This window comes from Panthera onca, chromosome B2, assembly GCF_046562875.1.
Source record: "Panthera onca isolate mPanOnc1 chromosome B2, mPanOnc1 haplotype 2, whole genome shotgun sequence".
Lineage (NCBI taxonomy): Eukaryota > Metazoa > Chordata > Mammalia > Carnivora > Felidae > Panthera > Panthera onca.
Window position 1 is genome coordinate 115,828,292 of NC_138343.1, and position 22,250 is coordinate 115,850,541.

The window sequence follows — 22,250 nt, forward strand, 5'->3', positions numbered from 1 at the left end:
TCACCCACCCTCCTCTCCCTCCCACCCCCCATCAACTCTCAGTTTGTTCTCAGTTTTTAAGAGTCTCTTATGCTTTGCCTCTCTCCCACTCTAACCTCTTTTTCTTTTTTTTTCCTTCCCCTCCCCCATGGGTTTCTGTTAAGTTTCTCAGGATCCACCTAAGAGTGAAAACATATGGTATCTGTCTTTCTCTGTATGGCTTATTTCACTTAGCATCACACTCTCCAGTTCCATCCGTGTTGCTACAAAGGGCCATATTTCGTTCTTTCTCATTGCCATGTAGTACTCCATTGTGTATATAAACCACAATTTCTTCATCCATTCATCAGTTGATGGACATCTAGGCTCTTTCCATAATTTGGCTATTGTTGAGAGTGCTGCTATAAACATTGGGGTACAAGTGCCCCTATGCATCAGTACTCCTGTATCCCTTGGGTAAATTCCTAGCAGTGCTATTGCTGGGTCATAGGGTAGGTCTATTTTTAATTTTCTGAGGAACCTCCACACTGTTTTCCAGAGTGGCTGCACCAATTTGCATTCCCACCAACAGTGCAAGAGGGTTCCCGTTTCTCCACATCCTCTCCAGCATTTATAGTCTCCTGATTTGTTCATTTTGGCCACTCTGACTGGCGTGAGGTGATATCTGAGTGTGGTTTTGATTTGTATTTCCCTGATGAGGTGCAACGTTGAGCATCTTTTCATGTGCCTGCTGGCCATCCGGATGTCTTCTTTAGAGAAGTGTCTATTCATGTTTTCTGCCCATTTCTTCACTGGGTTATTTGTTTTTTGGGTGTGGAGTTTGGTGAGCTCTTTATAGCAGGGTAATAATTTTTAAACTTAACCTAAGTTATAATCCATTAAAAGATTTGAAGAGGACTGACTTCATCAGATTTGCACCGTAAGAAAATCCAGTTTATTAAAAGTGGATTGATAAAAAGGCAGAAGGTAAACAGGAGTCCATTTAAGAGGCTTTTGCAAAAGTCCAGATGTTAAAAATGCCATAATTTGGCTCCAAGTGTTGGTAGTGGCACTAGAGAAAAGCAAACGGATGTGAAATTAATTTTGGACTTAGAATAGTATTTAGTGGTGGGGTGGGAGCAAAATGACTCCTAGCTTTCTGTAGGAGACACTGGGTAGGAAAAGCAGAATGTGTTGAGCTAGAGAGAATTTAGGAGTAGTTAATTCAGGGTGTGGGCCGGGGGGGATGGTGGTAGTGCCGGAGCATAGGAAGTCGTGAGCTCTGCTTCGGGTAAACTTTGAGATGCTAGCGAGACATCTGAGTGGAGGTGTTAACCCAGCATTTGGACCAGGAGGCCTGCGCTTCAAAGAGATCTTTGGCCTGGAGATATAACTTGGGAGTTGTACTAGTTGTACTATGCAGATGGTATGTGAATGGCTTTGAAGTGGATGAGATTATTTGGGGAGGAGAATAAAACAGGAAAAGGAGGGGCACCTGGGTGGCTCAGTCAGTTGAGCATCCAACTTCGGCTCAGGTCATGATCTCAGGGTTCATGAGTTTGATCCCCACATCGGGCTCTGTGCTGACAGCTCAGAGCCTGAAGCCTGCTTCGGATTCTGTGTCTCCCTCTCTCTGCCCCTTCCCAGCTCATGCTCTGTCTCTCAGAGATTAATAAAGGTTAAAAAAAAAAAAAAAAAAAAAAAACAAAACAGGAAGAGGATATAGGATCAAGACCTGAGGAACTTGTATATTTATTAATACAAACAATTGAAAAAGAAAAAGCAAATGAATGTAACTTTTCATTGTTTTCTTCTCCTCCTTTCTCTGCTGCTGCTTCTTCCTCTTCTTCTTCTGTCTTTTAAACCAGAGGAAACATGGTGTAGAACAATGTTTTTTAATATATGTTTCATCATTAGAGATAAGAAATTGTCTAGCAGTCCTTAAAGAGCAGGGCCCATGGGGAACAGCATCTTTCCAGCTGCCATTGTGTGACTCAAAGCTTACATGAGCCCCTTCTGATATTTTTGTGTGAGGGATGTAAACGCAAGCTTATGCTCCTCACATAGCAATCAGCTTAGGGATTTATCATATTTTTATTTTTACATTTTGGATTGTTAACATCAGATAGACACAAAGTTTTCAATTTGTGTTCTATATTACAAACACCTCTGGTGACGGGGTCATTGCCAATGTACGGCTCTCCATTTCATTTTCAGGGACTTAAAAATGTTTTGCCTTTCCTTGCCTTGCCTTTTTTGCTTCCTGTTTTGAGTTTGCGGGCAGACCTGCCAAAGAGACATCTAGTTTCTAGGCTTGGTTTTCTAAGCCAGGCAGAAGAGAGCAGATACCGAACATATGTTCTGCTGATATTGATGAAGTGAGGTTGGAAGAAGTTGGAAGCAGTCTATTTTCCCCCAACTGCCACCCCCTCAAGGAATATTTTGGGTACCCTTATGCTAGAACATTCTAAATAAGTACCCCAGCTATAATAATTACTTTTATCATATGATTTTGAAAACCTTTAGGATGAATCAGAACTGTTCTACAAGTAGAACATTAAAAAAAACAAACAAACAAACAAAAAAAAACAAAGTAGTTTGTAGATTCTAATTTTAAATGGATAGAGGATACGATATCCATGGAAAGTGGAAGGACCAGAAATTTTGTGATCAGAGCAGTCCACTGAATATTCAACAAGTGGCAGAAGGGAGAGTAGCAGGGACCTGTATTTGGGGGAGGTAAATTTGAAGTTAGATAAAGAATCTATTCAATCTAGCCCTCCTGATGATAGTTTGCTAAATTGGGGGGTTTAGTTCTGCATTTCAAGGAATTTTTATTGATCAGAGGTAGTGTGTTCAACTTCAATTTACCAGGCATAGGATAGTTAGAGTTGGTTTCAAACATACTATTTGGAGGAGTTTGAAGAACTCTGCATACAAATGCCTTGCTTGAAGTCATTGTCATGGAGATGAATTGCCCTGCCCTTCCTGGTATATATCTGTCAGTGAGTATTCTTGCCAGATATCTGGGCTACAATGGCAGTTATTATCTTATGTATGTGTAAGTTTTAGGTCACTGTAAATTCATGATATAATCTTGTTTGAATAAGATAAATGATACCCTTTGTGAGGAATTTAATAAAATCCTATAGTGCTTGTCTGGGCCAAGTGGCTAGATGTCATTTCAGTTCATAATGGCTCTCTTAGTCCTCATTTTAGTAAGAATATCTGCTACATAGAATAGTATTGATATGCCACAAGCACAGCTTGCTTAGGCGCCATTGGAATACAAATGGTTGCTTTTGGTTTATTTTGTCTCTGGTGAAAATGAAAATACTTAAATTTTCTTCTTAATCTGTTTGGAAGGAACAGAGTAAAGAATTAAAAAAATTTTTTTTTAATGTTTATTTGTTTCGGAGAGACCGAGAGACAGACTGCTAGCGGGAGAGGGGCAGAGAGAGAGGGAGACACAGAATCTGAAGCAGGCTCCAGGCTCCGAGCTGTCAGCACAGAACCCGATGTGGGGCTCGAACTCATCAACCGTGAGATCATGACCCGAGCTGAAGTCTGACATTTAACCGACTGAGCCACCCAGGCGCCCCAAGAATTTTTAAAATTAATTCCACAGGGAGACATGTACTATGTTTCCTTATGTAAAAAGAAGAAAGGAGACCAGACCAACTCAGAAGTTTCCAAAAATATCCTTTATTTTGGAAGCTGGAAAGGGCAGAACTTAGCAACAGTACAAGACAAATTTGAAAGGCCTATAAATGCAAGTTTGGACTAGAATACATGCTCTCCTTGTTTCTTTTTTTTTCTCCCTGAACAACTAGATTCAGCATTATTATTTTTTTTTTTTTCCAGCTTACAAGCATTGTTGTGTCTGGATGGCTATTAGTTCAAATTGGACTGATTTTCTAGTTCTATAAAACTCTTCATCTGCATCATGTATCAAAAGCGTTGAGTTACTTCCTGCAGTGCACAGCTGGAAATCATTCTCTTCGGCAACATTTCGTTTCATCCCATTTTTGTTTTATACCAATGTGTTCCCCCACACCCACATAGCTCAGAATTTCAGCAGACAAGTATCTCCTTTTCTTCCTTGATGCATCTTAGAACATTTTAAATTGGCAGGTTCTCTTTTGTCTTTCAAATACTGAAGCACTTGCAAACAGCTCTGTTTGCCTGCCTGAATATTTTTTTTAAAATGCTCCACAGACCTGAAAGACTTAAATGGAAAGTTAGAGACGTTCAAACAGTTTCCTCTTACTCTTTGAGAAGTGATAGGTGCTTGGCATAAACAAGCAGGAGAAATACTAGGTACCAAGAGTAGGAGGAATAATTGGAGGTGGGGAGAGGGGAAAGAGACATCTGTGATGTATTGTAAACAATATGGGATGATTTTTTTTTAATTATTAAGAAATTGACTATATTGAAGAGAAGTCATTGACTGGGTGACTTTTCCATAGCAAATATCTATGTACCATCTGTTATTATATTAGTGATGGTCTTTGGTAGGTTGACTGTAGATGTTAACAAGAACCATGATTTGAGAAATTAAAATATATGTATTGTGTGTACTGATATATGAACATATATATCAATATCTGAGTAGTAATAAAAATTGTATATGTTAGGCACAGGCAATGAAAAACAACTACTCCCACGATGTTCACTTAAACTGATGAAAACAAGAAATATATATTTAGAAATTATTTTTGCCAGATTACATTAGAAAGATTTTCTTTAAAGACATGAGTTAGGTTATCATCATTTTAAAGTGATGGTTTACCAAACTTCACACATTTCAAGGTAATCAAAAAGAACATAGTGAAGGGGAAAACAACTAAAAAACCTAGAAGGAAATTTTCACTGTGAAACAACTTTTGAAGTGACCACTTCTTGGGGCACCTGGAGGGCTCAGTCGGTTAAGTGACTCTTGATTTTGGCTCAGGTCATGATCTCACGGTTCTCGTGAGTTCGGCCCCATGATGGACTCTGCTGACAGTGCAGAGCCTGCTTGGGATTCTTTCTCTCCCTCTCTCTGCCCCTTCCCTGCTCTCTCTCTCTCTCTCTCTCTCTCTCTCACTCAAAATGAATAAACATTAAAAGAAAGTGGCCACTTCTGATTGTGATCATTGTATAAGCATTGGGTCTTTGTGTAAATAATTGTGATTGTTGTCACTACTACTGTTCCTTCACATTTTATCTTAAAGATGCTTAAATGAAGCAACTACATGTCTATTTATTTATTTTGTTATAATAAAATTACTCTCTTGATCTTTGTGTATGTGTGTGCATGTGTGTGTGGGTGGGGAATGTATAAACATAATGTAAGTACAGAAATGTATTTAAAGTGTATCACATAACTTGCAGAATTGTTGGAAAGTTTTGAGCACAAGGCATGGCACATGGTGCTCATCAAGGCCATTTGCAGGTCTCACTGCTTGAATAGTCTAGTTAGAGTCTTTCTACAGACATTGCCCTTTACCCCTTCTTTTCCCCACCACCACTGATACTTTTATCTCTTTAGCGGTCATCTTTTTTTTCATTATTCCCTAGCCCTGTTCTTTAAGTGCTCAAGATTCACAACCCTAGGCTAACATCATGGGCACATGCCCAAACTGTTAAAGGAAGGGGAGAGGAAAGATCTTTCCTACTTCTACTTCCCTAGCAGGGGGTGAGGAACTATGTACCCTTTGTACTAAATACAGTGCCAATTACCTAAGAGTAGAAATGGAGGCTGGAGCCAAGAAATGATAAAGGTCCGGCATAGTTTCACATAGCTTGGATTCTTTGAATTATTTCACTGAGCTAGACTGCCCAAACAGGGTTCTACGTTTCTACTAAATCAAGGGTGTGATCAGTTTACTGGCTTTGGTTTGCCAGATTTCTCTCTAGAAAGAATACACAAGTGCATCTATTTCTTCTCATTCAATAAATTTAAATTTGAGTGTTATAACAGGCTAGCTAGTGTTAACTCTATATTCAATAATGTTATAGAGTAGAAATCCACTGTAAAGTGTATTGAAGTTTCAGTGTGATGAGGGTTATAACAAAACATCAACAAGTATTGTGTGGACACCAAGAAGGAAACAACAGGGACATCTGGGTGGATCAGTTGGTTAAGCATCTGGCTCTTGGTCTTGGCTCAGGTCATGATCTCGCCATTCGTGGGCTCGAGCCACTCATCAGGCTCTGCACTGACAGTGTAGACAGGGATTCTCTCTCTCTGCCCCTCCCCCACTTGTGTGTGCGCTCTCTCTCTCTCTCTCTCTCTCAAAAATAACTAAATAAACTTTAAAAAATAAAAAACAAGGAAACAGCATTTTATGTGGCAAAGTCAGAAAATACTTTCACAGAGCTGGGGATATGGGAGCTGGGTCAGGTCATGAAAGGTGAGTAGATGACCATGCACAGAAAAAGAAAAATATTATAGAATGGATAAGATAATTGGTGAGGCAATGCCTGATGTAGAATTTTCAAAACACCTGGTATAGTTTTAAACAGTAAGATGTCAGTACATTTGATGTGTAAGATAAGTTTAGAGAGGTAGATAAGGGCCTGATTATAAATGTCCAGGGGACCAAGGAGTGACTATTCTCCTGTAGGCAACAGATAAGTCACAGAGGTTGTTAAAAAGAAGTGAAAAAAAAAATGATGTGATCAGACTTAATTTTTAGGAAGATCATTTTCATGACGCAGTGGCAGATGAACAGAAGTGGAGTCATGCAGAAAGACAAGTTACGGTGCGATTGCAGTAGAGGTAAGACAGGACAGGATATCCTTATATAAAAGTATAGACAGATAGATGAGGAGAGAGAGAAAGAGAAAGAGGATGTTAAGGTGGAGACAAAAAAAAATTGGAAGCAGAAATCTTAGAATGGTGAGAAGTCAGACGTATTTTTTCTCAAAGAACCATTTAACATTTTCTAGTTTCTGTGGAATAACGGGAAGGCTGGTTGATGTTCACCTGTTAGGTGCGAATGGCAGAGATCTGGGGGATAAAGATGACTGACTCAGTAATGTTTTTGTGGATGGTCTTCATGAGGTCAGTCAGTAATGGAGATGAGCATGTGTAAAGGGCGGATGATTTCAACTTTTAAAGAAGAATTTATGAGCCACGAGAGGAACTGTTTTGTAAGTAGCAGTTAAAAGCTAGTTAAAAGAAGCTACTTTTCCTTTCCCAGTGGTTCTAGGGATCCACTGGGGAGATCTACAGAGTGTCACTGTCAGAGGAAAGCAAGGATTCAGTTACAATAAGAAGGCTGAAGAAGTGCTTTCTTAAAATGGAGAAATTTGGAAACAAATTTCAAGACTTACAAAATTATGATGGAAATTGGCCTGTGAGTGTGCGTATGGAAGGGAAAAGGAGAACTGAGTGGTGGAAAACTGAGGAATGGTGTAGCAGGTGGAAAGAATTTTCATATAGAGCTGGGAGGGGAGTAAGACCAGTGAGTCTTCAATAATAAAATTAATTCTAACCCATTTGGGATCACAGTAACTGGGTTTGAAAACTAACAGTGCCACTTAGGTTTGGGGAATTATGTTCTCCACTCTTAAAGTTCAGATTCTTACTAGGCTTCTTTGAACTGAATTCTTTTTGCTACCAGAAGACAACCGTCTAGTTCGCCACCTAGAGAAACATCACCTAAAGCCTAAGAAACCAGTCTGAACCGTGCCACACCGCAGATCACTTATGAGGACATTGAATGCATTTCTCGATGACTCACTTGTACTTCTTCAAAAGACAGCACTTATGTATTAAATATGATTCTAAGTCAAAGTTCTTTATTTTTATGAAATCAAAGCTGGAAGGATTGGAAAGCTGTACGAGGAAAATAGAGTTACCTGCTGATTACTGGCCTGCTGGGGTCTTGGGGAGACTTTCATCTGTTTTGCTGATCTAGCACCTGCTTTTGCTTGTTTCCACTGATTCTGACAGAGATTGAAAAGACAGTTTTCCTCTGTAGTATCTAACAAACTGTTCCCCATTTGATTTAAGAAATGTCAATTTAAAGTTCTATTGTTACTTGCATTGACAATTTATAAAAACCAAGAAATGCAAGAAATAATATATATACATATGTATATGCATGTATGCACATGTACATCTACATATATGTGTATGTGGTTATATACACAGACATATACTTACACATATATATACATGTATAATATTTCTATAGATTCTTTGACAAATTTTATTAAAATTTCCCCGCATACAGAAACATTGAAAGAATCATCCAGTAAACACTCATATACTCAGCATCTCTTGGAAACTTCATGCTTAAACTCTTCAATATGAATATTACTAACTAGAGTTCAATATTGGTTTACTTTCTTTTTTAAGGTAAAATTTACCTACAGTGAAATGCACACGTCCTCCCTGGGTGTAGCATGTGCTCATTGAGTGCGACAGTTAATAAGTTTTAAGAGATGTGCACACTTGTATAATATAAACTCCCATCAGGAATATTATCATTACCCCAGAAATTTCTGGTCAGTCTACCCCTCAAAGCAATCTTTTTTTTTTTTTTTCTATTTTCCCCAATAGATTAGATTTGTCTGTTCTAAAAAGTCAAATAATAGAACATGCACTCTTTTTTGTAAAGCTTCTTTAATTTGACATATTGCTTTTGGGAGTCATCTTGTTCCATACTGAATACATTTCCATTTTGTGAATAAACCACCGTTTCTGTATCAGTTCTCCCACTGATTAAAAACTTGAGCTATTTCCAGGTTGGGTTATTATAATAAGAGCTTCCATGTGCATTTTTGTATAGGTCTTTTCATAGACACATACTGCCATTTCTCTTGGGATTTTACCTATGGGTGGAATGTAGGGTCATGAAGTAGATCTAGGTTTAAATTTATTTAAAAAAAAATGCTTGACTTTTTTCTAATGCCGTTGTACTAATTTACACTCCCAACAGCAGTGGAGTAGAATTCTAGTCCAGTTGCTCCACAAACCGTCAAACATTTGGTGCTGTCAATATTTTTAATAATCTACCACTTACTGTAAAGTATAAGAACCTTGGAGATATGTAGGTCTATTTACCATGATCTCTCCACCCACCATTTCTTTGTTATAATTGTCATATGTGTTACATTAACATACACTGTAACCCTCCCTGCCCAACCCTCCCCCCCGAAATATTATATTTTTTTTTCTTTAAACATTAAAATGTATTTAAAGAACTTAGGAGGGGTACCTGTGTGGCTCAGTTGGTTAAGAATCTGACTGTTGATTTTGGCTCAGATCATGATCTCACTGTTTATGGGTTCAAGCCCCACGTTGGGCTCTGCACTGAGTTCGGAACTTGCTTAGGATTCTCTGGCTCTCCCCTGCTCACCCCCTATCTCTCTTTCAAAATAAATGAATAAATGTGAAAAAAAAAAGAACTTAGGAAAAAGTCTATCAGTTTTTTTTTCAAGTTTACTTACACTTTTTTTCTCTCATCTCCAATTTTCTATTAATCCCATGCTGTTATTTTTTTATATTCTAGATACTGCATTTTTCAGTTCTATAATTTATATTTGATATTTTTTGTAGTTTCTATTCATCTACTGAAACTTCTTATTTGTCTTTTCATTGTAAGCATTTTTTTGTGTGTGTGTCCTTGATTATGGGTATAAAAGCTGCTTAAAAATATTTGTATGCTAACTTCAGTATCTGGGTGATACCAGTGTTGATCTATGCACTGCTGTAAGCATGGGTAGCATTTTATTGTTTCTTCGTATGTTTAGTAATTTTTTTTAAAAAGTGCATCCTGGATATTGTGAATGATACATTTATAGAAACTCAGGATTCTGTTATGTTTTCCTGAAGAATAGTCCTCCATTTTTTATTTCTGTGTTATATCAGTTGGTTAACGTATGTGGATTCAAACAGCAAACTGTAGTCTTTCCTGTGGAATGCAGCTACTGCAGATTTCTGTGTTGTTCTTTTAGCCCCAGTTTGTATGCTTGGCATCTGCCTGGGTCATATTCAGGTCTGGCATCAGTGAGAGATTTGGGAAGAGTTTATACACATACTTTGAGGCTCCTTTTACAGGTTTTTCCCAATATTTTTCCTTCACTTCGTAGCAGCTGTGGCTGTTCATAATTCTGGCCTCTGTTTTTTCAAGATAGTTTAGAAAAAGACAAACAGACAAGAGACACTGTGGAATTCTACTTGAGTTTTAGCCACTGTGCTCTGTGCACTCTGAAACGCATCCCGTATCTTCCCCTTTCCAAGCACACACATCCCTCCCAGCTTACCTGTTTGGGGTTGTTCTCCATTGCTTTTAGGTATTTGGGATTTTTTAAAAAATATATTTTGTTTAGAATTCATACCTGTTATCTGTGAGAAGGTTGGTTCACTGGGAGCTACCCCACAATTATTAAGAGTAGAACTTGTATATGCAGGTTTTAAAAATGCTTCTGCTCTTTGAAACCAGAATGTGGAATTTTGAGGTTGCAAATCATCACAATAATGCAAACATCTACAAACATACCATAGTATTTGGATGAGCAAAGATAGTATAAAAACATCCAAATGAAAATTTGGTGAATTTTGTAAATATTAGTCATATTTTGAAAAATTGCTGTTTTTCAACTATAGACTATCCTTTTCTAGACTATTTATTAAATGTATAAATTATGTTATACCATACACAAAAATAAACTCAAAAATGGATGAAAGACCTAAATATAGGACAGGAAGCCATCAAAATCCTCGAGGAGAAAGCAGGCAATAAGCTCTTTGATATTGGCCACAGAAACTTCTTACTCAACATGTCTCTGGAGGCAAGGGAAACAAAAGCAAAATGAAATATTGGAACGTCTTCAAAATAAAAAGCTCTGCATGGCAAAGGAAACAATCAGCAAAACTAAAAGGCAACCAACGGAATGGGAGAAGATATTTGCAAATGACATATCAGATAAATAGTTAATTTCCAAAATCTATAAAGAACTTATCAAAGTCAACACCCAAAAAACAAATAATCCAGTGAAGAAATGTGCAAAAGACATGAATAGATACTTCTCCAAAGAAGACATCCAGATGGCCAACCGACACATGAAAAAGTGTTTAACATTTCTCATCATCAGGGAAATACAAATCAAAACTATAATGAGATACCATCTCATGCCTGTCAGAATGGCTAACATGAACAACTCAGGCAACAAAAAATGTTGGTGAGGATGCGGAGAAAGAGGATCTCTTTTGCATTGCTGGTGGGAATGCAAACTGGTGCAGCCACTCTGGAAAACAGTATGGAGGTTCCTCAAAAAACTAAAAATAGAACTACCCTATGACCCAGCAATTGCACCACTAGGTTTTTATCCAAGGGATATATGCTGTTTTGAAGGGTCACATGCACCCCCATGTTTATAGCAGCACTATCAACAATAGCCAAAGTATGGAAAGAGCCCAAATGTCCATCGATGGATGAATGGATAAAGAAGATGTGGTATGTATATACAACGGAATATTACTCGGCAGTCAAAAAGAATGAAATGTTGCCATTTGCAACTATGTGGATGGAACTAGAGGGTGTTATGCTAAGCAAAATTAGTCAGTCAGAGAAAGAAAAAAATCATATGACTTCACTCCTATGAGGACTTTAAGAGACAAAACAGATGAACATAAGGGAAGGGAAACAAAAATAATATAAAAACAGGGAGGGGGACAAAACACAAGAGACTCATAAATATGGAGAACAAACTGAGAGTTACTGGAGGGGTTGTGGGGGGGGTGGGCTAAATGGGTAAGGGGCACTAAGGAATCTATTTCTGAAATCATTGTTGCACTGTATGTTAACTAACTTGGATGTAAATTAAAAAATAAATTTTAAAAAATGTATACATTATGTAACAGAATATATTGTTGTTTTCTCTATACTAGTCATATTCTAATCTCCAAAGAAAATATATAGGTAGAAAAAATTTTATCTGTTTTTTTGTTCAGATTTTGTTAATCCACAAATCCAGCTAAATTTATTTAGTCTGCATACTATTCAGAAAAAAAAGTCAATCATAATTGTATGGGTAATGATGACTGGCTTTTATGTCATTAACATTACATGACCTCAAATTGAATTAAAAGGCTGTAAGTCAATACTCTATAAGGGTTCACCAGCTATTTGTAGTTTATTTATATTCACAATGTTTACATAATCTTAACCAAGCAACCCGTATTGAAAGTGGAAATAAATATTACCCTGCTGCTTTTGAATGGGAATAAATAGGTACAGTTTAATAGATTTAACATATAATGGTAGTGGGCTGCAATCTCTAATACAACCTGCTGAAGATTCAATAAAAGCTCAGATATTGACTGACTCTTCAAACTGGTTGTTAGCAACTAATTGGAGACCTTCCCTGACCAATATAGTTTACTGATTTTTGTAAAAAATAAACAGTAAAATAGCTGATAAAATTTTAAAAGGCAACTGTTTCCTAACCACAAAGCAAGGCAATTAAATTAAAAAGGTTAATTTTGAGCACCTGATCAGTAAGTGTAACAGAAACAAATCAATGGAAAGAACTGAAAGATAATACATGTAAATTTTATTAATTTCTCTGTTTATGGGTAGAAAACTCTATGAAACAACAAAAGACTGGCAACTGGATAAGTCATATCCATTACAGTGGATGTAAATGGATAAGCATTGCTGAGGACCAAGTTTTGGCTCTTTTTTATGCCCTGATAGGCATCCAGCTTGGGCTCAGGTTATGATCTCATGGTTCGTGAGTTCAAGCCCCGCATAGGGCTCTGTGCTGACAGCTCAGAGCCTGGAGCCTACTTCAGATTCTGTGTCTACTCTCTCTCTCTCTCTCTGCCCCTCCCCTGCTCACACTCTGTCTCTCTTTCTCAAAAAATAAATAAACATTAAAAAAATTAGAATATGTTTTCTTGGTTAAAGAGCTGAGTTCAAATCATAGTTATCAATCTTACTAATTCATAATTTTGTACATATTGCTTTTCTTCTCTGAGCTGCACTTTCTTCATTTGTAAAATGAGACTGATAAATTCTATACAATGGGGTGATGGGGGGATTAAGTCCTATTAATGAATATGAAATAGCTTCTGAATCAGTGTTACTTTTCTACTTATAATTCTTTTATAGCCATGTCATGTCGTTCACATTTTATCCACTTAATTCTGTAGGGAAATTGTGGTGTAATTCAATTCTATGTTTTGGACCACACAATATACAGTAAAGTAGTTTTCACCAGCCGTCTTTCCTTTATGGACCCCTCCCATGATTACTCAGACCTGAGAAAGTGGAGGTTGAGCCTACTCAAATCAGGTTCCACACAGGGCTGCTCCAAAGCCGGGCATAGGGAGTCTTACCCATACCTACAAAACAGACTCAAGGCCAGGGTCAGAATCAGAACTAGTCAAAGTTGAAGGAGGAGACAAAGATCACAGAGAAAAAACAACAGTGTCCTGGGGCAGTTTTAGACCTGTTGGCCACTGCCTGAGATGCCTTTTGTGTAAGTGAGCTGGCTTTGTTTGGAAAGATAAGAACAGGCTTAACTACCTAAACTCCTACTACAGGCCAGCAAGATAAGAAGTAGGGTTTTGCCCTCCTGAAAACAGCATATCTCTTCCTTCTAATTACCAACTTTGTTCTATGCTACACACTAAAATTATAAAGACTTGGGGGAAAAAAATCCCACTAAAATCACTAACAGTGACAAGTAAGCAGCAGTTTGTGTTGATGTCTATGTGAACCATTAAGTGTCCTCTGTGTGTAATCTATGTATCTAGATCTATATCCATATCTATATCTATATATCTGTATCTGTATCCATGTCTGTATAATCACATAATCTAATGGGTTAGAATAATTCTAAAGTCAACTACTTGGTTAGTCACTCAACATTCGCTTAAGTTTTCCAGAAAAAGTCCATACTCATATGCTATTCCCTCTGCCTGGTGAGTTTGTTTTTTCCTTTTCTCTACCAGATAAACTTCTATTTCTCCTTTGAGATTTAGCTCAAGATCACTTCCACAATAAGCCTATCTCAATGGTATTTTATTCTCAAATCTTTTATGGTACCTGGCATAGTATGTGCTCAATGCATTACAGTTAAATGCAAAATGGGGATGAATGGCAGAAGAGAAAGATGGGCAGACAGATCATATTTATTTAATCATATATCGTTTACAAATATAGAGAATAAAGTGTCTAAGGTGGAGAGATAATGTTTTGGGGATGATCAAATTATTTTAAAATTTATAATGTGGTTAACTTCACAAAACTGAGGTAGTTTCCAATAAGCCTGTATACAAGAAAGACTAAAAAAAAGGTAATAACCGTTGTACTTACAGTAATTTACCATTTAGAAAACACTCTATATTTCCTCATGAAATAAGTAACAATAGCTTTATGAATGGCTAATATTTTTCTGATCAACGATCATCTGTGCACGTCTTAACGATAGAATGTCTCATTGAGTGAGGGTCAGAGCAAATAGATGAAGGAAATGAGGGGTTTGGGGAAATAAACTTATCAGGAAGAATGAATGAGATAGTGGCTGCAATTGAGTAAAAAAGTAAGTTTTGACCTTCTGGCAAACAAGGAAAAATTGGAAACCTCAAGTAACTATTCGCTGGAGAAAAGCACAAGGCAGGAGGGCCAGCAGGCTCGGGCCTGGCTAGATTAGAGCATCAGAACTGAGGGATTTTAGAGGCTGGTGAATTATGGAGAGGGAGGGAAGAGAGAGAGAAATAGTCTGAAGGCAACTTTTTGGGAGACCCTGAGAGTGACTGAGATGATAATTGTGGTGGTGGTCTTAGGAATTTGCTTACTTCTTCGAAATTGTTGAGAATGATTACAAAAGAGATTAAAATCATTTAAAAATCTTTCTCATTCACTGTACTGTGACTTCCTTCAGTGCAATTCTAAGGTCAACCAGGACCACAAATTAGCACTAGATTCAGGTAGGGTATCATTTGACGTTGTAGAGAACAAGCACTAGAGTGATTAAAAGGATAGATTCTGGAGCCAGATTCCGTGGTCTCAAATCATGGCTCTGCTATTTGCTATGTGTAATCCTAGGCAAGTTACTGAACGTCGTAATAAAATAAGGGCAATAGTAGCATGCTGCTCATGTAGGTGCCTTTTGAAGCAAATTAGCCCAAGAAGACAGAACAATGCCTGGAACATTATAAACATTCAGTAAGGCTGGTGATGAGGATGAGGGTGAAGATGAAGATGATGCGAAGGACATTTATGTGGCCAATCTTTGGAGTTCCTTCATTTTATAAATATATTGAGTGCTTACTCTGTACCTAGCATGTGCTAAGTTTGCAAGATAAGGAAGAAAACACCTATGAACTCAAAACTCTGGGGATCTCAGTAAAACGTTGGGACATAAGATTTAGTTAATAAGGTCTTTCTAGCAGAGGTCGAATTAATGTAGACCTACTTGGCGTGTGTATAGAGCAGAGACCACCTAGATGGTTAGCACGTTCCGTATATAAATCGAGTCAAATCATCTGGAATCGCAGATGTATTTTCTCCCAGACAAGTTTTTCACTTAAAGAGTGGCTTCTGATAAATGGCTTTACCATATTGTCAGGAAATGAGGTCCATAAAATGCAAATACTAGACATGTGTGAGGCAAAATTGACCTTAAGTTTTAGAAAGAAAAACCTGAGTTCATATGGAATGAAAGGCCTTCCCAACTATACGCTGTCATGGGTCTCTGTGATTTTACCTGAGTGAGCTTAAACTTCTATTGTATCTAAGAAATAATTGCTGGTATATGATCGTGGACCACTATAACTACTTGTTTCTGATAACTCATTGCTATATAATATGGCTTTCTAGCACAGAAGGCAGTAAAGAATGGTTTTCCAAAATCTTTCATCATTTGCTATGGTCTCCAGTCTGAATAAAAGGAATTATAACAACCACTTAATGCTACATAATAATTGGAGAATAAAAATGGCCACAGAAATCCTAAACGCTTAGTTACACAAAATCTTTATATACGATTATAGTTTACTACTAAATACAAAATAGCTGAAGTGGAAGATGGAAGATTCAATAAGATCTTTTGCCAATGACATGAAGAGAAGATATTTTATAAGTTTATTTTTATTACTTTGAGGGGGGCGGTGGGAGAGGGGCAGAGAGAGGGAGACAAAAATCCCAAGCAAGTTTTGTGCTGTCAGCACAGAGCCAGATGTGGGGCTCGAACCCATGCACTGTGAGTTCACGACCTGAGCCTAAATGAAGAGTTGGTCACTTAAGTGACTGAACCACCCAGGCACCCCCGAAGGTCTTTGTTTTTTAAGTGTGTTAGAGACAGAGCTTTCTTCCTAATTAAATGTTACAGGTTAAACATTAAGAAGATAGCTTTAGATTTTATATTTAAGACTGAAGAAGAAATGTTCATTTGAGAACACATGCTATTTATGTAGAGTAGTTAATTAAACCAGATATTCAATTATCACTGATTATTTAATTTTCAAGGAATTTAATGCCCTGAAAAATATCCTATCTTAATTTCATCTTAAATTGCAGCAAAATCATACCATGTTGCTTCTGGCCCACACATCTTCATTTATCCTTCTTTTTCAGGTTTATTCCCTGCTGTCCTGAATCTTGCTTCCAATGCTCTCATCACCACAAATGCAACATGTGGAGAAAAAGGACCTGAAATGTATTGCAAATTGGTAGAGCATGTCCCTGGACAGCCTGTGAGGAACCCCCAATGTCGAATCTGCAATCAAAACAGCAGCAATCCATATCGTATGTATTTTATTTTTTAAAATTTTTTAACGTTTATTTATTTTTGAGACAGAGAGAGACAGAGCATGAACAGGGGAGGATCAGAGAGAGAGGGAGACACAGAATCTGAAACAGGCTCCAGGCTCTGAGCGGTCAGCACAGAGCCCGACGCGGGGCTCGAACTCACGGACGGTGAGATCATGACCTGAGCCGAAGTTGGACACTTAACCGACTGAGCCACCCAGGCGCCCCCATATCGTATGTATTTTAATACATGTTTGCATGGCACTGGCTAAGATCTGTAGTTGAGAGACTTTTTAAAAAAATTTTTAACATTCATTTTTGAGAGAGAGAGAGAGAGAGAGAAACAGAGCATAAGTAGGGGAGGGGGAGAGAGAGGGAGACATAGAATCTGAAGCAGGCTCCAGGCTCTGAGCTGTCAGCACAGAGCCCGACATGCGGCTCGAACTCACAAACTGTGAAATCATGACCTGAGCCGAAGTCAGTCGCTTAACTGACTGAGCCATCCAGGCACCCCATGTAGTTGAGAGACTTTGAGGTGAAGTTGCATTCAAGTCAAAGGGTTTGTGGTCCCCAAATTCCTAGACCTTTTCTTCCATTGGGTGCTTCTTTATACCTCTTCTGTACCATCTGACAAACATTACTGGAGTTCTCTATGTGTACCAGGTATAGTGCTTGAGAAGAGTTTTCTAGCTGAACACCTGTGGCAGTCATTAGGTTCACTACCTCCAGAATCACATCTGAGGATGTGGTTATTAGTGCAGGCTTTAGTCATTTGTTGGTCACTTACGTGCCAGGTACTCCGGTGAAGATCAACAGGAATAAGGTATGGTCCCTCACTGCAACCAGTGAAGAAATAGGCAAAAGGTACAAAGTAAAGAATGAGCATAGGGGTCTGAGGGAGAGAGAGGAGGGTTACAAATTAGTCTTGGTGCAAGTGAAGGCTTGCCAGAAGTGCCATCTAAGCTGAGACTCAAGGACAAGTATTAAATACGCAGGTAAAGAAGAGAGAGTGAGAAGAGACGAGAAAATGCCAGAAAGATCAGAATGAGATAGAAAACCTTACTTGCTCAGGGAACTACAAGTAGTTGGAAGGGCTAGAACTAAAAGCATCAAAAAGCAGAATGTAGACATGGGTCTTGTGCAGAGGCTGGAAGTGGATTATGAAGGTTCTTAAACACCTCAAGAGGGGAGTTTTAAGGAGAGGTGTCATACAAAGCCCTCTTGCTGGCTTCTATGAACCACACTGACGTCTCAGATTCATCTATGTGTTTATTCGGCAAGCATATGAACCCCTGCTGCTAGCAATGCATTGTACTGAAGTATAGTGGTAACTCATACATAGTTCTTGACTTAAGCGACTTAGGGGGGGAATAGGGGAAGCAGAAAAGTAAATTGAGTGTTAAGGGAACATGAGAGAGGCTATTTAACTATTTCTGGGAGAAAGTGACTCATGTACTGCAGAAAGAAAAGTAAGATGAAAAGTATTATAAAAGAAAAAGCATACACAAGTCTTGGAGTTACGGAACAGCATGATACATTCAGATAATGATAAGTAATGTGGTTTAATGGGTAAAGAATTTATATGGAGAAGGGGAGAATGGTGTGAGAGGATTCTAGAAATGGAGGTTGATTTAGAGATACACGTTGGGAAATTATCAAATCTGTTGGGGAGGTTAATAATGTGAATACTTAATGTCAAAGAGGTGAGTTCTAATGGGGATAAAACTTCACAATTATAGCATTTTAAAATTTGCTTAGTTTCCTTCTCTTTTTAAGCTAAAAACCTATAAAATGAAAGAAGTTTTCTCTCACAATTTGCATTTTTTTACCTCAAAATAAAGTTGGAAGGCCTTGTGTGTTCTTTATTGGAACTAGTTAAAGGGTAGAATGCATGGTCCCCTCTCTATTATATAATTTAGAGATGCTGAAAACATTATGTTTGGAGAATTGGAACTTTTGTGATTAAAACCGGTGGTCTTGTGTATCACAGAATGTTTAAAAAATCTTAAGATGGCAACTACCAGAATCTTCCATGTCTTTAATGAGTCTGATTATCTGTGATTCAGATTATTATGATATAGGTATGAGTGGGGAGTAATGGAACACATCTCACCTGTTGGCTTATTTTTTAGAACAATAAGGGCAGAGGACCTGGGTCAAAGCCCCGGGGAAGCATCAGAAGCTAAGGGAGGTAGATTTAGTGGAATCCAGGAAGGCAATAAAGAGAAACAGAATCCAAGGAAGGAAGGCAGAAGATTCAGGTACCATGCTTGTGAGGAAGGAAAGAATTTTCAGGAAGAATGAATAATCAACAATGTTAGCTACTTCAAGATATTGAGTGAGAAAAGTATAAAATAGATTTTCCTTGATTTTGACAATATGGACATCCTTTGGTAAACTTGTCAAAGCAGTCAGTGGACGGATGAGGCAAAAGCCATATTCAAGAGTTAGCGAGTGGTAAAAAGGAAAGAAAGAAGTATAGGGGTGTTGTCTCAAATATCGTTTGTGTGAAAGAGAATGGATGTGGTGTTTTGAAGGTTTTCAGAGATGGGGCATTTGAGCGAGTTTCAGTCGGAAGGAGAGGCCAGGAAACTTGAAGATAAAGTGACAATGGGGGTGGTAGTTCTTTAGAGGTAAAAACAGATGAGTCACTGAGCACAGGTAAGAAGGCATCCTTTTAACTCATCAAATCAGAAAGAGGGAGGATGAGTAGAGGTAGATAGAAGGGAGTATTTGGGAGGAAATTCTTACTTAATGCTCTTAATTTTCTTATTAATATGTGTGTCTGGGTGTTCTGTTAAGGAAAGAAGTAAAATTTTGATTAGCCCCCTTGGGTAATAGGAGGAGAATTGCTGAGCCATAGTGAGAATAAAGTGAGAATTCTATATGGGGTGGAATAGAAGAATCAAATGTTTGTGCTGATCCTCATGGAGTTTTACAGAGAAAGTAGAATGGAAGAATAAGGTGGCAAGAAAATTGAAGTCAAGTCTGGAAGATAAATGAATTGATGGACTATGAGCTCTGGGTTCGTTAGGGAAGAAAATGAAGCCTGATGGGGAGAAACTGCCATTGGTTTAGACTGGTAGCCTTGATGATTTGATAAAGAATGTGAGAAAGGCTAGAGGCATGGAAATGGTGGGGAGGGGGTGGAGAGGATGCACTGGGCAGAAAGGGGGAGTTAGGTAACGTATGTAAAGTTGTGTGTGTGTGTGTATACATGCATATATGTGTTTATATATGTATGTACATAAATATAAATACATACATGTGTAGTTCCTGACTACAAGTACAAGGTTAGGATAAATAAGGCTTGAACATAGAAAGCAATTAAGCAAATATTCCAAACAGTAAACTCAGGGCTTATTATCTGGTACATATTATAAATGATGTAGAGTGGCGCCTGCGTGGCTCAGTCCATTAAGCATCTGACTCTTGATTTCAGCTGAGGTCATGATCTCACAGTTGGTGAGACTGAACCCTGCATCCATCTCTGAGCTGACAGTGCAGAGCCTGCTTGGGATTCATTCATTTCATTCTCTCTCTCTCTCTCTCTCTCTCTCTCTCTCTCTCTCTCCCCCTTTCTTGCTCCCCCCACCCCATGCTCTCTTTTTCTCCCTCAATAAATAAATAAACTTAAAAAATAAAAAGTGATGCAGGAGCGCCTGGGTAGCTCAGTCGGTTGAATGTCCGGCTTCGGCTCAGGTCATGATCTCACAGTTCATGGGTTTGAGCCCCACGTTGGGGTCTGTGCTGACAGCTCAGAGCCTGGGGCCTGCATCAGATTCTGTGTCTTCCTTCTCTCTGCTCCTCCCCTGCTCATGCTCTGTTCTGTCTCTCTCTCTGTCTCTGTCTCTGTCTCTCTCAGAAATAAATGAACATTAAAAAAAAATTTTTTTTAATAAAAAAAATAAATAAAAAGTGACGTAGAATTTCTGAGAAGGAAAACATTAGTGGGAACTGAAGTATCGAGAGGTAGTTCCAAGAGGCGGTCAGATTCAGCTGAGAATTAACAAGCTGAATTGCCTGAGATTAGAAGGAAAGGTATTCCAGGAAAGGAGAAAAACAAAGAACTGTGTACAGTCACAGAGGAAGGAAGGAAGGAAGATGGAAAGCTTGGGGTGGAAAATAATTGAGGGGAGACTCTTTTTTAAAATTAAATATATATATATATATATAATTTTATTATGAAAAATAGTATAAATATTTATGTATTATAAATAATAAACTTATTATTAAATAATTTATTTATTATAAATAATAAATATATAGTCATATAATTATTTATTATCAATTATATATATGAATATTTAATTCTTGAGCAAGAAAGAGAGTCCATAAGTGGGGAGAAGCAGAGGGAGAGAATCCCAAGCAGCCTCTGCACTGCCAGCATGGAGCCCAATGCAGGACTTGAATCCATGAGCTCACAAGATCATGACCTGAGCTGAAATCAAGAGTGGAACACCTAACTGACTAAGCGACCCAGGTGCTCCAAGTGGAGACTCTTGGTTGGAAAAATGAATGAGGTGCATTTGCTAAACTGAGTCCAGGAGCGATCCTGTCATTTCCCCCTTCAGAGTTATATAGTCAGGGTCTCTTATGTCTCCATGGAAGACATCCATATTTAAGCAAGCCTGTCCCATAGGTTTATATTGGGACAGAAATGACAGATTGTTTTAGTAAAGCAAGATGCACAGGAAGTATGTCTTATATTTCCTCATTTTTATTTACCTGAAGTGTTTTTTTTAAAAACTTTCTTTTAATATTTATTTTTGAGAGAGAGAGAGAGAGAGACAGAGAGAGAGAGAGAGAGACAGACAGACACAGTGTGAGCAGGGGAGGGGCAGAGAGAGAGGGGGAGACCCAGAATGCGAAGCAGGTTCCAGGCTCCGAGCTGTCAGCACAGAGCCTAATGCGGGGCTCAAACTCACCATGACCTGAGATTATGACCTGAGCTAAAGTTGGTTCAGAAGCTCAACCAACTGGGCCACCCAGCTGCCCCTGCCTGAAGTGTTTTTTAACCTATCATAATCTGGATTTACTTTGTGTGATTAATTTTAAGCTACCACCTTCATTACGTTTCAAAGTCTTGTTTTGGAACTAGAGATAGGGAAAGAACATACCCCATAAGAATAAAAATCTAGCAATAAACTACATGAATATATTTTAGGAAAAGTTGGAGCAGCAGATGATAAAATTTTACAAATGCATTGAACTGCTAGAACATATCAGGCAGGTCTGTGCGTAATCACCATACAAAGAAAAGGAAGCTTGAACTTCCGGTTACTAGATTGTGCTTTCCAATTAAAAATTAGCAGTTTGAAAGATTTACTTCATCAACGATTCCCTGGACAGTATTCTGATGCAGTTAGCCCTTGGATTTACTTGTGTAGCTATCCCTGTTGAGGATGTTGTAAGTTTCTATCTCATTCTAAATAAGGGAAGTATGCCAACAATTAATCAGTATTTGCAAATTAATTATGATTAAACTTTCATAATGGGGATTATGGTTAATTGTTGATTCATCTCCCAGTC

The 22,250-nt window shown here is 38.1% G+C and overlaps 1 protein-coding gene across 2 annotated transcripts in view; it reads left to right on the forward strand.

Moving 5' to 3' along the window:
• Positions 1-22,250, forward strand: part of LAMA2 (laminin subunit alpha 2) — a 613,797-nt gene that overhangs the window by 130,493 nt on the left and 461,054 nt on the right. For both annotated transcript variants that reach the window (XM_078447300.2, XM_078447301.2), the window contains exon 2: positions 16,545-16,715. In XM_078447300.2, coding sequence (XP_078303426.2) covers positions 16,545-16,715 — 171 coding nt within the window. The remainder of the gene's footprint in view (positions 1-16,544; positions 16,716-22,250) is intronic.